The sequence below is a fragment of the Rousettus aegyptiacus genome, unplaced genomic scaffold, assembly GCF_014176215.1.
Source record: "Rousettus aegyptiacus isolate mRouAeg1 unplaced genomic scaffold, mRouAeg1.p scaffold_m13_p_4, whole genome shotgun sequence".
NCBI lineage: Eukaryota > Metazoa > Chordata > Mammalia > Chiroptera > Pteropodidae > Rousettus > Rousettus aegyptiacus.
The window spans coordinates 66,476,104-66,492,366 of NW_023416307.1; the positions used below are offsets into that span (position 1 = coordinate 66,476,104).

Sequence of the window (16,263 nt, forward strand, 5' to 3'; positions counted from 1 at the left end):
TAAATGATCACACCTAAATCTACTCAAGCATCCAAACTTAACTGCCAGGGAGAACAGTTGTGACAAATGAGTTGAATTTGGAATGATGCGCAGGATTTTAAAGTTTACTAGGAAGAAGGAAGGATGAGAGGAAAGCATTAGAAACAGAAACAAAACTGCGGGAGCAAAGGAGGAGCAGTTAGTTCCTGTAGGAAATAATGGGCATTGTGCTGCATTCTGGAGGATCCTGACTATCTGGCTGAGAAGTGTGTAGATGCAAACAAATAAAAATAATAGCCATCACTTATGAATGCTTGCTAAGGATAAAGCACTAGGTTTCTTGTACTCATTTCCTTCTCTTTTATGGGAGATATTATTTTCATTATTTTACAATGAAGAACCTAGTACTTAGAAAGGTTAAATAACTTCCACAAGGACACCAATACAGGCAAAAAGAGGAGGTTTCAAAGGTTCAATGTCATTGCTTTCTTGATTGTAGAATGACAAATTTGTTTTAGAGAGAATTGCTTATAACTCTCTGGCTAATGGAAATCACTCTTTGTGTATTCATCATAAACTACATTTTACTGATTCAAAATGTCAACAATTTCAAGATTTACAATTATTTTACGTGCTAAAAAAGAAATTCTATAAATTAATCTATGGCATGATGTTTTGAATTTTTATTTCCTACTTATTGAAGGAATCCCTATAGTATTATTTAGACATTCATTTTGAATAATATATCACTAATATCATACATAAAAATCAATAATTAGCAAACTATGTTGGCTAAGAATTCCTAAAATTTCTTACCATTTAGAGTATGACTTTTCCACACTATTTTTCAAATTGGTCATCAAAGTCTATGTATTTTCACACCTTTTTCTTTGTTCTATTAAGAACCAAAATATAGTTAAAATTTATTGGTTCCGGGCTCTTAAGTCAATCTTGCAATGATATAGAGGACATCTACCTTTGAGTTTCATTTGGAGCCTACCCCATTTGATCCATGCCCTTCCTCCTCTTCCTGCAATTGTTTGTATCCTACAGGGTAAAAGAGTGTTTCTGATTTTCTTTCAATGCACTGAAATTTAATTTTGCAAGTTTCAATGCTGGAGTTTTTCATATTTTCTTATAAAATGACAACTATGTCATGATTGCCGCCAGGCAAAGTAAGGTGTCACTGAGTATAACTGGTATCTTGATTACAAAGATGTTAAAATATGAAAAAGAAAAATACAGACCATAGTCTTGCTAAATGTAGCAGTTAAAAAATAAAAGATTTGTTTAAACGTCATAAGCATATGGAGACAGAATCTAATCAGCTAGTAGACTACCTGGGTTTAATCTTCTCATCAATAACTTACTGTGTGTCCAGTGGTCATTTCTTTCCCACACTTTCTACCTTCTCCCATCTTCCCTGCCTTCTTTCCTGTACAAATTTATTAAATGCCTTTCATGAACTAGACATTAGTAAAAGTACTTTGAAGTCAGTAAAAAATAAGATCACACTCTCATGCAGCTTGATTTAATCTTAAAGAAAGAAAAGCATTTGATAATTGTAGAGAAAAAGACATTTTAGGTAAGTGGTATATCACAAGTAAGTAAGCATATTTGAAATAAAAATGTGTTTTTCTCTACTATCAATTAAACTCTTTGAAAATCACTTTTCTGATCTTTGAATTCTTTATTTGCATATTACATGGATAAATTGTGTGTGTGCATCTTTGTGCGTGTATTACGGTTTAAATTCAAAATACAGATGGAGATATCTTCTATAGAATATCATGTATTCTTCAAGGTGAAGAAGAAAAACAAAATGATAATCAGTGAAATGCAGAAAAAGGCAAGAAATACTATGGCAAATGAAACATAAATGAGATTTATAAAATTATCTTGGTTATATTTCTCTAAGGTATTGTTGGTAGCCTAGATGACCCTTTCATTTAGCATATGAGCTCTTAATTAACCAAGTTGCCTCTGGAGTTATTTTGCTGTCATTTATGTATGTTACACATTTTGTTTTTCCTCCCTTAAATCCACAGAGCATATGTATCCTCCAAAAATGAACACGGTTATTTTGAATTTGAAATATTTCCCTGAATTCTTCTTATAGGACCAAATCTATTATTTTGTATAGGGAATATTTTTTCCTTTGCTTGATAGCATCAGTTAAAGAGCATACCGTTTTCAACAATTTAAATTTAAATAAATCAATGTGCTACCTTCAATTTGCCTCTGTTCCTTCACGGCCACATATTGTAGTTTGCATTAACCAAATTAATAATAAAGGGATTTAAATTGCTAGCTTCTAAGGGAGGGACATGTCAACGGTATTAAATGTTGCATTTGAAATGATTGTCCTTGCATGCTAATTATTAGCTGCCTGAAATGCAGAGGAAGTTCAAGAAAATGGCATTCTAACCATGTGTTATTTTAATTATGGAAAAGATCCTTTAAAGAATGAATTGCACTGCAGTGTGCTTTCTAATCAGACCACATGTTAATTTAGATCGATGACCCCAAATCCTTTAAATCCACTATCACCGGCATTGATTGCAAGGATTCTATAAGGCTGTTCACAATGTTTTTTATCAGGATGCAACAGAAGATAGATTTGTTAACAGAGTTGAATTTGTAATTTTGTACAATAGGAAGCTCATCTCATTAGTTTTAATGGTGATGAGATAATTTGTGTCATCCTCTATTTGATGTGTATGTAAGACTTGCAAAAGAGGAGAAAAGTGGAAGGACTGATAAGAAAGAAATTACCAACATCATAGTTCTTATCTAAAATTTCTTAATTTCTTTCAGCAGCCTAACTTATGCCACTTCTGGAGTCCATGGCACAGATGACCATTATTCCTTTTTTAAGCGTAGGTATACGAGCAATAATAAGGCAAAATTAGCATTTGTTTTGGTTGCTGTATTGTTCACTCAATGACCTTTGGTCTAAAGAACCAGACACCCAAATAGAAAAAAGCGTTATTTTTAAGCGTAGGTATACAAGCAATAATAAGGCAAAATTGGCATTTGTTTTGGTTGCTGTATTGTTCACTCAATGACCTTTGGTCTAAAGAATCAGACACCCAAATAGAAAAAAGCGTTATTTTTAAGTTTCCTGTCTCTGCATAGAAACTTGGGCAAGACTCATGAAGTTTTTGGTTCACTGAGAGAGAATGCATAGTTCTCTTGTCCCTTGAAATCACAAAACATAGTCTCAGTTCATTAGGAGTGTCCAGTCCAAGATAGTAATCAATAATTCAATCTTCGTTGTGAAGTAAGGCTTCTCTTTTCCCATTTTGTTCTGCGGCATGGGCACAGGAATGATGTGTGGCTGCTTTTTTTCTTCATTCCTACCTATCCTCACTTTGTGCAGTTTCAACTCTCTAGACGTGGAGCATGTTCAGGGGGGAGGAGAAAGTAGGGAGGTAGGAAGTTTTTTATTTGGTGATTAATATCAGCTGCTTTGAGGTCCCTGGCCCCAGAGAATATTTAAAGCTATGTCTTTTAATTATTTTATTATCATTGTTTTTCTCCAACATAGCATGCCAGGTAACATGGTTATAATTGACTAAGATACAAGGAAGCAAATGACTAAATTGATTGAATTGGAAGAGGTGATATCACACCAAACAATACTTCATCAATTTTAGGATGAAGGGTCACCTATGTCCATATTGCTACTAACTAAAGTAGACAGGGACAAAGTAAGATAAACACACATACATTGAGTGCTCACTATATAGCAGGCACTGGGATCCCTTTGCCTATGACAAAACTTGACGTTGTCATCTGGCCTGCTAAGAGCAGCACAGATCTGACTTCAGCCATAAATGAAAACCATTTCATATATGTGGAGAAGACCATTTTTAGGAATAAGCACAAATAGTTAGGCCAGCATTTGCCCAAGAACTAATCTATTTGACCACATACTACCAGTATATCAGCAGTTCTCAGAGACTCTACTTTCCTAAAGTGGGAAAAGATACTGCTTGTAGTTTTCATATTGAAAAAACATGCTTATTTTTTGTTGTTGTTGTTGTTTACTGCCCCTATCTCTGCAACCATTCTGCAGTGATCTCTAATGTGTACTCAATAGTGCATTTTATTCTGTAAAGGACAAAGTCTGATGTAATTAGTATTACTGCCATTTTACATTTTATATATGAGGTGACCGAGGCTCAGGGGTTTCAGTGTTATGCTCAAGGCCTCATTGCTAATGAACTACAGATCCCCATTCATTTAGAAGTTCATCCAAAGTCTGTTTGTTTCTAAAGACTATAATTTTCCCACTAAATCGGTAAACATATGTGTCCCTCAAGAATGCCCTCTGCCATTGAGGGACATAGAAAATACCCTCCTCTGCCTTCACACCATTGCCACCATTACTTCATACAGGATGTCGTGAATGTGAGAATCTACCCAGTTTGCAGGCAAATTTGGCAAGGGTGTATGAGTGTGTAGGTATGTTTAATAACTCCTTCCCAGTTGTTTTTTATTTAAATAGTGCTATACATATTACCCACTCCTTACACTAAAACTTCCATTGAGCAGTTTTATGGATCTAGAGAACCTATGCCTGAAATGAGAAAACATAATAAAAAGGTTAATAAAAGCAGTTAGAAAAATTTTGATTTCTTTTAGGATGTTGCTTGTGATCTTTCAGATTCATGTTCTAGTTTAGTGCCTGGGCACCAGAGTGCTTGCTGATTTACATGATTGTCCTAATAACCAATGACATGAATAAATGATAACCTAATTAGGCCCGTTGAGCTGAGAATATTTTTAAAGGACTCTGACATTTGGTGAGGAATGTGGTGTCAGCAGAACATCTAGCCTGTATATAATTTCTGATTTGAGGAAAGGTATTGGCATGTAATTATGTAGGCATACAGAGAGAGCAATTATATGAACCCGTCTTGAACGCTGAACTTTCAGAACAATGAGAAAGGACAAATGTGGACCAAAGCCAGGCAGAACACAATGCGCCCAGTCTGCCAGAGACTTGCATATGATTAAATATTTAAGAAATATCTCTAAACAGCTATCTGGAATTACCACCAATAATTTGTATGTGTTGATGCCAAAGTATATTTAACTGTACAGAGAGGGGTTTGGGACTATGGGTAGTGAAAGTTGATCCCAGAAAGGTCAGAGAAGATGGGAATATTTCAAAAGCACAAATGTCTAATTATTACAGTTCTAATAAAGTATGTCCAATTTTTCAGTGGAAGCAATATTCTTGATACTGTTCTGACCTAATAAGCCAACCAGGAACTCAATTGCCTCTGAAGAGGTATACCAGTTAGCTATTGTTGCATAACAACAATCTCAAACCTTGGTGGCTTAAAATAATACTTGTTTATTATTGTAGCCCATATATCTGTGTATTATCTGTTTGACAGCTGATGTAGATTGGGCTCAGGTGATCTTGGCAGGGCTTACCTGTGTGACCATGTGTTTCTTGACTAGGAGACTGGGTTTGTCTGAGGTACCATACCTGGTGTAGATCTGATCCACGTGTCTTCGATCTCCTCCTGGCATGAGTAGGTTTTCCCTGGCTTGTCCTTCCCATGACAGAATTACAAAAGGACGAGAAGAAACATGGTAGGCCACTTGAGACTTAGACTCCAAACTCGAAAACAGTCACTTCTACATGATTTTATTGGCAAAAGTAAATCATATGGATGAATCTAGTGTCAAGGAGTGGGAAAATATGCTCTGACCCTTTTTTGAGAAGAATTGCAAAGGGTATGGAGACAGGTTAAGGTAAATAATTAGGGCGTCTGATGCAACAAATTGACCATGAGAGAAATGAACAGATACTTTTTGCAAAAGCTTTTAACTTTAGTAAGTATCTTCTAAAACACACGCAGAGGGGCATGAAAGGAAAGGACATATACTGTGGCATAGCTGTAGCAGCTTCTTCTAAAAAGAAAATATGAGTCAAGGATAGAATCAAAGACCATGCAAACTGTTGCAGACATGCTTCATCATACAAAATCATCTTTTAGCAAAAGTGCAGTTAAGTGCAATTATAAATATGTGTGCTTTAAATCTGTGAATTTGAGCTAGTATGCAGAATTGAATCACAACTGAACAGCTCCCTGTGCTCATCCAACTTTCTAAACCTCTACTGCTCCATTCTGGTCTTTCATTTCTAAATTACACTGCAAACAATTTTAGTAAAAACTATTTGACTTTGCTCCCAACCAGATGATTTCCTCATTGGGCCAAATGGTTGGAAAAATGATTTTTGAAGAGAAATTGAGAAACAGATTTTCCATCCCCAACTTAAATACACATACATATTCTACTTCCAATAGGAAGAGTGGGGAATAATGAAGCTGAACAAACAAAAACCACCTCACTGCCAGTGTCTCTTCAGCGCAGTGCCAAGCGTCACCAGTCTATAATGCTGACGGGATCAATGTAAATTTAACTCCATCTATGTTGCAGGAATCCCATAAAGGTAACAATGTTAATATTTATAAATCTGTGCAACCTTTTGATTGAACATTGCTTCCATACATTACCATTATCACGAGGACAACAAAAAATATAATGAGTCCTGTGATGATAACAATGAAATACATATTTGAAATTTTAATAATTTTATTTTCTTATATTCCAGAAAAGGTAAACTCAAAAGAATGAAAGAATAGCAAAGTCACTACAGGCAACTTTTAAATCATAGTTCTGTGAAAACAGATTATCTGTTAGGAATGTGGGGAAAGGTCTGTCTGTTGTTTTTGTAGTATTGGCAATGTGACCCAAAATCTATCTTATACAGCTTATATTAACTATGATATATGTAAAACAAAGCTCTCTAAATTAAAAAAAGTCACAGATTGTTCCTATAAATGAACCTGAAGAAGTTTTTTTTTTTTTTTTTTTAAAGATAATGCTACCTCTTGTAATCAGACTCGACAATAAGGTAATGTCTCTTCATCTCACAATACAAAGACTATTTTAAAACTTTAGTGGACAGTTCTAATCAAGCCAAGGAAAAGGACCTTAATTGTTATTGCCAACAATGTAGAAGCCCAAGATTTCTGGGTAAATTAGGTTTTTAGTAACAATTTAGCATTGAAGGAACTACTCCAATGCTTAGACATGAACCTTTCCTTAACAGAAATATTCCATTTCCTTAATAAGATTTTCCAGGGAGAGGACTGTGAATAAATTTCAGAACAGTAAGTATATCTTATTTTACTAAATTAAACAGGGCTGCCCAAATGTCAACTATTATTTCTGTGAAAGGGAACATCTCAGATGGTATGTGAATCAAGCTATTGATTTAAACTGTTAATGGAAGCTCAAATTATCATAGCTTACCTGAGAAAATACAATCAGAAAAATATTTATAGGAAAAGTTGATATTTAATTTTGATTATTTTACAAATAGTCTTAACTGAGTTGCTGTCAACAACCAAGGGCATATTTTATCAAATGCTGTAACTTACAGAGACATAGCCTCTGTTTCTGATAATACAAGTTTTCTCAAAAAAATCTAATAATTTATTTTGAGCCTCTATAATGTTGAGGCTGTCATTTTTTTACCCAGTAGTACAGAATTTATACAATTAGGTTTACTCATACAAACCTCATATTAACTAGTGAGTCTAGTATGTGCTATTGTTTCTGCTTGTTACACTTAAGAATGCCTCACATCAAAGTGCCATGAACATTTTCACCCCAGAGCTGCTTCCTATTTAACAAATATTTTGTAGTTCTTCAAGAAATTTTTTCTGATAAGGTAAATGGGGATAAGATAATTCACAATGTATATGTGTGTGCATGTGCTTTCACGCACGTACATATGCACATGTACACACACACACGCACATAATTTAACATATTTTCTTTCATTCATTTAGCTACTTGGCCGTCACAAGGTAAAACTTTTTCCAGAGCTAGGTAATAAAAAGGGACAAAACAGCTAACAAGAATGGAATCAGCTTTTAGAGTTTTTCAATGAATATTTGTACATTTGAGAAGCATTTATAAGGAAAAAATGAGAAGGACAGATTTGGGGAAGAAAAAGAAATTGGATTAGGATAAGGATAATGAATAGGTGAAGAAAGCATGCTAGGAAGAAATGAGCTCCAATTTTCTGACTTCACGTTTCCCTAATATAGTGCATTTTTAAAATGGTTTTTATTAAGAAGCTTAGATGAGAAGTATACATATATTTAACTGAAGTATTTTTTTATTGTTAAAGTATGATACTTCAAAGGCAAATCTACTATACTGATTTTTTAAATAGCAGTCATTCTATTTGATTTCTTAGACATATAAAAAATTAATACTAATATAATAATTTGTTTCCAAAGCAGGTTCATATATTTCTTTGAATATAAATTACATTAGTTACTAAGGGGATCAAATAAATTATTCAGTGCAAATCTTTTTAGTAGCCTCCTCAAGCACAGACAAATGTATATTCTTGTAACAGGGATGGTAAACAATATAGTGAACAGAACTTGGACTTAGCATCTTGAGCATATAGGTCCTACCTTAATCACCTCCCGTGCTTGTGATTGTAGACAAAGTTATTTACATTTCCTTCTGTAAAATGCAGACAGTGCCTCTTGTAGCAGGTTGTGGAGTGAATTCAAAGGAAATGATATAAATAACACATCAATATAGTGCCTATCTCATAATAGGCACTTAGTATATGATAGCAATATATGTTTCTTTAAAATCACATGTATATGTCATATTACATTTTTCAACATGTGTTTGAAATGCACAACATACAATAACATATATTTAATGTCTAATAAAACATCTAATCGTCCAAGTACAATTGAAAAATCATATAATGCTGGCCTATTATATGATTTGAACATCTTAGAATAATACTTTATAGATGGTATAACCAGTTCATCTGTCAACTAATATTTCACGATTTTACATGTTATGAAAAGAAGGATTTCTTTATTAAAGAAAATTGGAAGCTATGATAGTTTGGGAGAAGCATGGCATTTAGAATCAGATCTAGTTCGAAACTCAGCTAACCAACTTAGAGTTTATGTGCACTTGGGGGTTACGGAAGCTCTCTGGTCAGTTTTCAGCTATTTGATGGGGCATATTGAATACTATTTATAACTTTTAAGGATTAAATAAGAGAATGTGTGGATGGCCTTAACACATAGTATGGGTGCAACAAATATTAACTTTTTTTCTTATGTACACAGCTGGCTTTATCTTATTTTGAAGGGAAATAATTTCTATAAAAGTTTATGCCTAGGTCATTCCAAATGATAAACTGAATGGTGTGTTGTCAGTGATAGAAGTGAAGAATTAGGAGTGTCCTCTTACTTAAGTTGCTAGGACATCCACAATAAATATGATGCTATCACTGAAGACAGAGGCACACATATTATAGTGAAATCTAGGACTAGCTAAGGTGGTCCACCTGATATAACAGGAAGGAATGGAGAATTTTATTTTGCTGCATTTTCTCTCTAGAGAGACAGAATCACAGTGAGTTTTCCACTCTTTTAATAAAGACAACTACTTTCTATACTCAAGCATCCTAGTTTAGACAAGAGGCAGACAGCCATGAGAGATATGTGAAGACATATTTCAGTTTTATTATCTTTTAGGTATAGACGGATATGTTAATCAATTTCCACATACAATTTCTGTAACACAGATTGAAAGTGAAACTTGAACCAGCAAAACCTGTCTTCTGTTGCCAGAGTTAAACTGGAGAGACGCAACCTCAGAAGTTGAGGATTGTGCATGATCTTCCTTCCCAGCCTTGCGGTGCATATCTCTGCTGTTACACAAATATGCATTCCTTATTATTATTATTTTTTAATCCAGACATCGATTCAATAGTAATAATGCCATTCCCCCTTTTCCCGGCAAACTATCTGCTTTCAGTCCAAGAGTTCTGAGTTTTGAATGTTCTGCTCTCTAGGTTCTGAGAGCTGTTTCTGGATTTAGTTAACCATAGCAAGTTAGCCAAGAAATAATTGTAGCATAACCCTCTCTATTGTCACAGTGCTTCTTTCTGCAAATGTATCTGAGGAGTTAGACTTTGAACCTTTGATCTCCCACACCAAAAGCGAAAAAGAAAAAGTATTTATAATGGAAGTATTTTCACTTTAGTGTTCATGATTTATTGTGGAAAGCAGGTGTTTAAAAATTTTAGAATTTCTTCAACAAAATTCTAAAGAGAAAAGAAAAAAAGGAGAAATCACAGTATTTACAGAGATAACAGAATGGCTTAGCCATGCAAAACAAAGAACTTTGGTTTTTCCCCTTTCACTTTGGTTTAAATATTGACCAAGATTCAATTTTTTTTTTCTGCCAAATAATAAAACTTCAATAAATCAAAGTTAGAGGCAAAATAACATATTTTCTTTTTCCCCACATTATTTTACAAAGCATTGAGTCTAATAGAATATTTTATGTACTTAATTCATATCAGTGCACTACAGGAAGCTTTTATTAAACTGAGTCACTAATGCCCAGACAGTAAATGGTTTACAAATGTACAATAACATGTGTTTCTAAATAATGCAGAAGTGACAAAATATTATTCCTAATCTCCATCTGAGTTTAATCTTCAATTTATTTTTCATTGGCTTCATAATTTTTTATTCCATCAATCTAAAAAAACAAACACCAGTTTTCCTTTTCCTCCCAAAGAACACATTTCTATGCCTGGAAATCTGATGTTCATTTTTTTTTTAAATAAAGTTATGTAAATCCTAGGATAAGAATGACTGTGCAATGTCCACCCAGAAACCAGGCTTCTGCTTGAAAGAGCAAAGTTTAAAAGTCTAGTCACAAGTAGCTATTGGCTCATATCCAGTCTACTTCAAAAAATTTTCATTTATACTATCACCCTAAAAAGTTCCTCAAGCATAAAACATGTTTATAAAGTTACAAATTTGAATGTAACTAAAGATACATAGACATTTTATTATTACACTTTTATGTACTGCTTGATAAATTATGTACCAGTTAAAAACACTAAATTATCTCAAGGTGCATTCGATATCTGTAGCGTAGTTAACAAAAACACACACGAAAAAAATATATATTCTATATTTTGTGGAAAATAACACGGCTTTGATAATGACCACTGTTAAAAATCTCCAATTCTGACTGATATCTTTTTTTAAAAGAAATAGATATAAATTTAAGGCAGTGGATAACCCAAAGGATTTAACACCAATTTTTCAATACGGTGATTAATGTGATCTATGAAAATGGAAATATTATCCAAGATTTTTTCAAACTGTCTCTCATACATAGTTTTTCTTTCTTTCTTTCTTTCTTTTTTTTTGACAGAAAATAATTACTAGCAGGTGTCTCTAAAGGTAAGCGCTACCCAAATTCTGTTCCTTTTTTTTCCAGTGTAGGCAACATTGTCAGTTCAGGAGTACCATTTTTATGTATCTGTGTCCATATGTGTGTGTGTGATTTACTTATGAGAGTCTTCTGGTGGTCCATACACAAAATCACCTCATCTGGTGCTTATCAGTCTGATTCTCTGCCTCCTCATCTCATGATTAAAAAAAAAATCACAGTTTTGGAATAGGGCAATATGTGTATCCCCAACTTTCACAAGCTGCCACCTTTGGGATCCGGGTGCTTGTGAGAAAGTTTGAGACATTACTGATACCAATCAGAATCAGAAATGTACCTGCTCAGATTATCCATATAAACAATTGAAATAAAAACATTACCTTATACATCAGATTAACAGCAACTCCCAGAACAAAGCTTACAGTGTATAAAAATAGCTACGTAAAAAATTTACATAAAAGGCAAACCAAAAGGAAATCCTCAGTGCAGACATTTACAGAAAAAAAATATCAAACCAAACGCAACAAATGACCTATCATCATGGCTGCCAAAACTTGTTATTGTTTGTAATTTCGTTTCATTGTTTGACTTGAGATAATTCTCTAAAATCCTGTGACAGCTTGGTAGAATGAACTGTTAATATTTGAACCACGAATTGCTGTCAATGTCTTTGTATATGTCTTAAATACAATCCACGTTCATGCTTCAATTGGCCTATACAGTTTTTTCTCTGAAATAATGAAGAAAACATAATTTAGTAAGTTACCATAGCAATCATTTTTCACCACCAACAGATGCTTTGTACTAAAAGTGACAGGAATTACATTATAGGAGCCTTTCAAAAAATTCCATTATCCCTAAACCCATCTATAATCTCAGGCATTGCCATGGCCCTCTACAAATAAGTTTTTGGAACTGTTGAGAGTCTTAATTTGTATGAAAATGGCTTAATTCACATGAAGATTACAAGATTTTTCAGGAAAATATTTCATTCTCTTTCTCTTCAGGTCAAAAAATTCACTTATCCCTTCAAATCACCCTCTCTTGTAGGCTTTGTCTTCAAGCTCAACTTTTCTTTAAGAATTTACTCTCTCCAATTTTGAAGAAAACGAAAGCTAAAGCCTATGTTTTTGAAAAGTTGAGGAATGAAGAAAGGAGAAGCAGAAAAAAAAAAAACAGGTGGAAATGCTGCCTACTTGGCTTTTAATGGAAGGCAGAATAGGAGAAGAAATCCAGTTCTTCTTTCATCCGATCAATCTGAGATCTTGGTTTTCAGATTTTAAAAATGTCTCATTTAAACTATCGTATTTTTCTTCCTTCTGTGCATCTTTCAAATTACAGTTCTTTCCCATGGCCCATATATTCTCCATGGGATTAACTTGGGTGACCTACTCAAATTGCGACTTGGGGTTTATTTACAATGAACTGAAGTTTTACTGTGGCAGTTGGGGATTTTAACTTTAGATGAGTAAGATACAGTAACAGTTATTCTCAAAGACACACAAAATAATTTGTCCAAATGGGTTCCCTATTTGGCTGGCTCAACAGAATGTAAATAAAAATAAAAGCTCAAATTGCAAGTGGCAATATCGTGGAAACATACCTCTTTTGGAGATTGTCTTAAAAATTCACACTCATATAGTTATTATACATAAATATATGCAACATCAACATATACATTATACACATACATATATGTGCATATACAGTTACATATATACATACACACACATATATAATATACACACTACCTACAAAAGTGTGTGTGTGTGTACATACACACACAGATATGTTAGCCTTTTCATTAAAATGATTTGGGAGATGGTTGTATAAATACTCTGACACTTTTAAGTATTTAAACCCTTGGATTAAAATTTTTATATTTAAGATTATTCTCATAATTTTTTTAAAAAATAAATTTAAAGTATTAGAATCAGCTCTCATCCAACCAAAATATTAATTTATAAAATTAAGCTTCTTTGTACTCAGGAAAATTTTAGGTATTAGAGTATATAATGCTAATTGAATGTTAAAATCTCAAAATTGTTTTTAATTATTCAGATAATGACTTTTTTTTTCTTAGAGGATAGGAAAACTGGAGATTCTTCTGAGAACAACTTTCTGAGTTACCGAAGTTTGCTTTTGAAAAACTCTCTTCCTGTTTTAAAAGCCTCAGTGTTAAGGCTTTCCCCTTCATCTCCTAGGATGTTTCGTACTTTCCTGAGAATTATTTCTATAAACCTCATGTGGCCTGCTCACCTGGACAACAACTAGAACAATTTCTCTCTTAGGCTTCTGTTTTGTGATTGTTTTCTTCTAACTTTTTATTTTCCTCCAGATTACCAAGGTCCTTGTTTACATGTTTTGATACGGCCCTATAAAGGAAGGAAATAAACATTATTACACTGATACACACACATTATTATTTTTTAAATTTAGGATTCAAGTTAACGTTTGTTTGAAAAGTGGATGTTTTATATCTAATACAGGCAAACCACTACGATGAACAACTCCACACCTCTGAGCCTTGATTGATAACAGAACCCATTTCAATGAAATTACCTTGAGAGTGGGGTTGCATTAAATAAATTCCAAGAGAAAAAGAAATCTATTATTTTGAACACAGACTGTGCATGTTTTTGGCTGGGTTGTTTTCCTCTCTGCTTTCTGGAATGTAATTATTACCATCGAATAGTCAAAATTTTCATTCTGGATAAATACTTTCTGCAAAAATTTCCTGAGGGAGTTTCATTAGGATCTTTCCCTTTTTGGCATTCCCCATCATGTCAGTCCCTTGTATCATTGTTCATGGATTCTGTTTTATTGATTAAATTAAAACCAAGATTAAAAAGAGATCCAAGCTTATGACAGAGAATTGGCAGCAGAAGCTAAAGCAGTTCTAATGTGATGGTTTCAAAATCGTAGTCCCATATCAGTAATATCAGCAACCTCTGGGAACTCTACAGAAGTACAGATTCTGAAGTTCAGAAACAAAACTGTGGAAACAGGAACTCTGGGAATGGGGCCTGCAACATATGCTAGTCAAGATCTCCAAGTGGCTCTGCCTCATGCAGAAGTTTGAGAAACACTGCCTTAGTGGCTGCCATCGATAAACATGACTGACTGGATTCTATCCTTTAAGATCAGAAACCAGGTTTTCTTAAAAACACAGCTCAGTTCTTGGTTTTGTGACCACTCAGGAAAAATCATAACGTTTCAATTCTCTATTCCATTTATCTCCTTTGCCCATATTTTCCTCCACTTTCAATATATTATTTAGTTATTTAATATCTTTGTTAACTGTGATATCCAATTCATGCATGGACCTGTTTGTTCTACTTTTTGTCTTGATTATTGGTTGTATTTTCTTGACTCTTTGCTTATCTAGTCTTTTTTATTTAGCATGACACAATGTATAAATGAACACTATATTCCATCAGATAAGGTTTCTCCTCTCCTTTCATAAGCAGATAGGGTGAGGAACTCCAATTCAGTCAGAGCTTGAGACAAGTTGGGGCCCAGTTGCAGTTTTAGGGAGATCCAGTCTTCTGGTTTTCCCTTATTTCTAAAGCATGGCCCTCTAAGATTTGGGCATCTTTTGCTTTCTTCTGCCCTTAAAAATAGAGATCCAGCTCACTCTTTTCTTTGGAGAACCTCCACCCAGATCTCCAGCCATCTGTTTTATGACACTTTGAGATATGGTCAATCTCTTTAGTCTTCTCAAGTATAAACTCCATGAGAATAAGGACCAGTTTTATTTCTATTTTATCCACAGCACATACCCACTTACTAGAAATAGTAGGCATACAGACAATTTCTTTTACTAAACTGAACTGACTTTACTGTAAATGTATTTTCTCTCCATTGTAATCATAACATTCTTAATAACATTTCCTTTTCTCTAGCATACATTTTGTAGGAACATAGTATATAATACATATAACATACAAAATATGTCAGTGACTATTTATGTTCATATTTATTTCCTTTTACTGTTCCTTATAAATCTGTGTCCACAAATATGAAGTTCATACACACCCACTTGCTTTCTTACAGATATATAAAATAGAGAGAATACTACATTGAATGACAGAACCTCATATCTCATTCTAATCTTTTCAGATAAACTGCAGAAAGTTATATGTATAAATTTGTACCTTGATTATTCTAATAGATCCTAATTCTATATTCTAATATATACTAATATTTATAATTTCTATAAATCAGTAAAATATCGTGGCAATCAAGGAAAGCCATATGATTCTCAAAGCCTCTTCACTCCTCTCCTTTCTGGTACTAGTAATGATTTTTTAAAACCTTGTGTTTTGTTAATCCTTACATTTATGACAATTATAAACTCTCAGAAAAATACAGAATAAACTATTTGACTGTACTTGAGGGTGACAGAAGAAACTAGAAACTAGAAAGGGAATTGGACCCTTATACTGAGTGAGCTCTATTTTTACATAACTTTTCCTCTGAGAGCACTTTGTAGTTGCAGAGACATAGACTGACTAGAACAAAAGCTGGAAATAAAAAAGAAAAATCTCAGGAAAAAGAAAGCCACACTAATTTGTGTGTAAAACACAATAACTTCCTTGGATGATCCCTAAACTGCACATAGGTGGGCAAAATTTCACATAGGCCAGCAGAAAGCAACAGCTGGAAAGCCTAAAAACTTGATATAGATTTTAGCTACTACTCACGCAGGCAAACAGTCTGAAGTTAAGGTCACCAAGACAGAAGTCCTTAACAAAGAAAAGCCAAGTAAAGACAATGTGTCAATACTCAGCATTCACACTAAGACAGATGTGTCACATAAAATGTAAACATAACCTTCACAAGTTTAAGAAAATCAGCCAGTAATATAATTCCTTGCTAGGAAAAACAACCCATATCCTTAAGAAGATTATAACAGAGACTAGAATCTTTATAACATATCAC

The 16,263-nt window shown here is 33.7% G+C and overlaps 1 protein-coding gene across 3 annotated transcripts in view; it reads right to left on the reverse strand.

Annotated features, from left to right (window-relative positions):
- Positions 1-9,563: 9,563 nt before the first annotated feature.
- Positions 9,564-16,263, reverse strand: part of ALCAM (activated leukocyte cell adhesion molecule) — a 177,950-nt gene continuing 171,250 nt past the window's right edge. Inside the window, exons 15-16 of one of the 3 annotated variants that reach the window (XM_016151495.2) lie at positions 13,579-13,694; positions 9,564-9,775 (exon numbers count right to left, since the gene is read on the reverse strand). In XM_016151495.2, the coding sequence (XP_016006981.2) occupies positions 13,607-13,694 (88 nt within the window). In that variant the 3' untranslated portion in view covers positions 9,564-9,775; positions 13,579-13,606. Of the gene's footprint in view, positions 12,050-13,578; positions 13,695-16,263 lie in introns of all 3 variants that reach the window. The other 2 variants (XM_016151494.2, XM_016151496.2) reach the window with 2 other exon arrangements.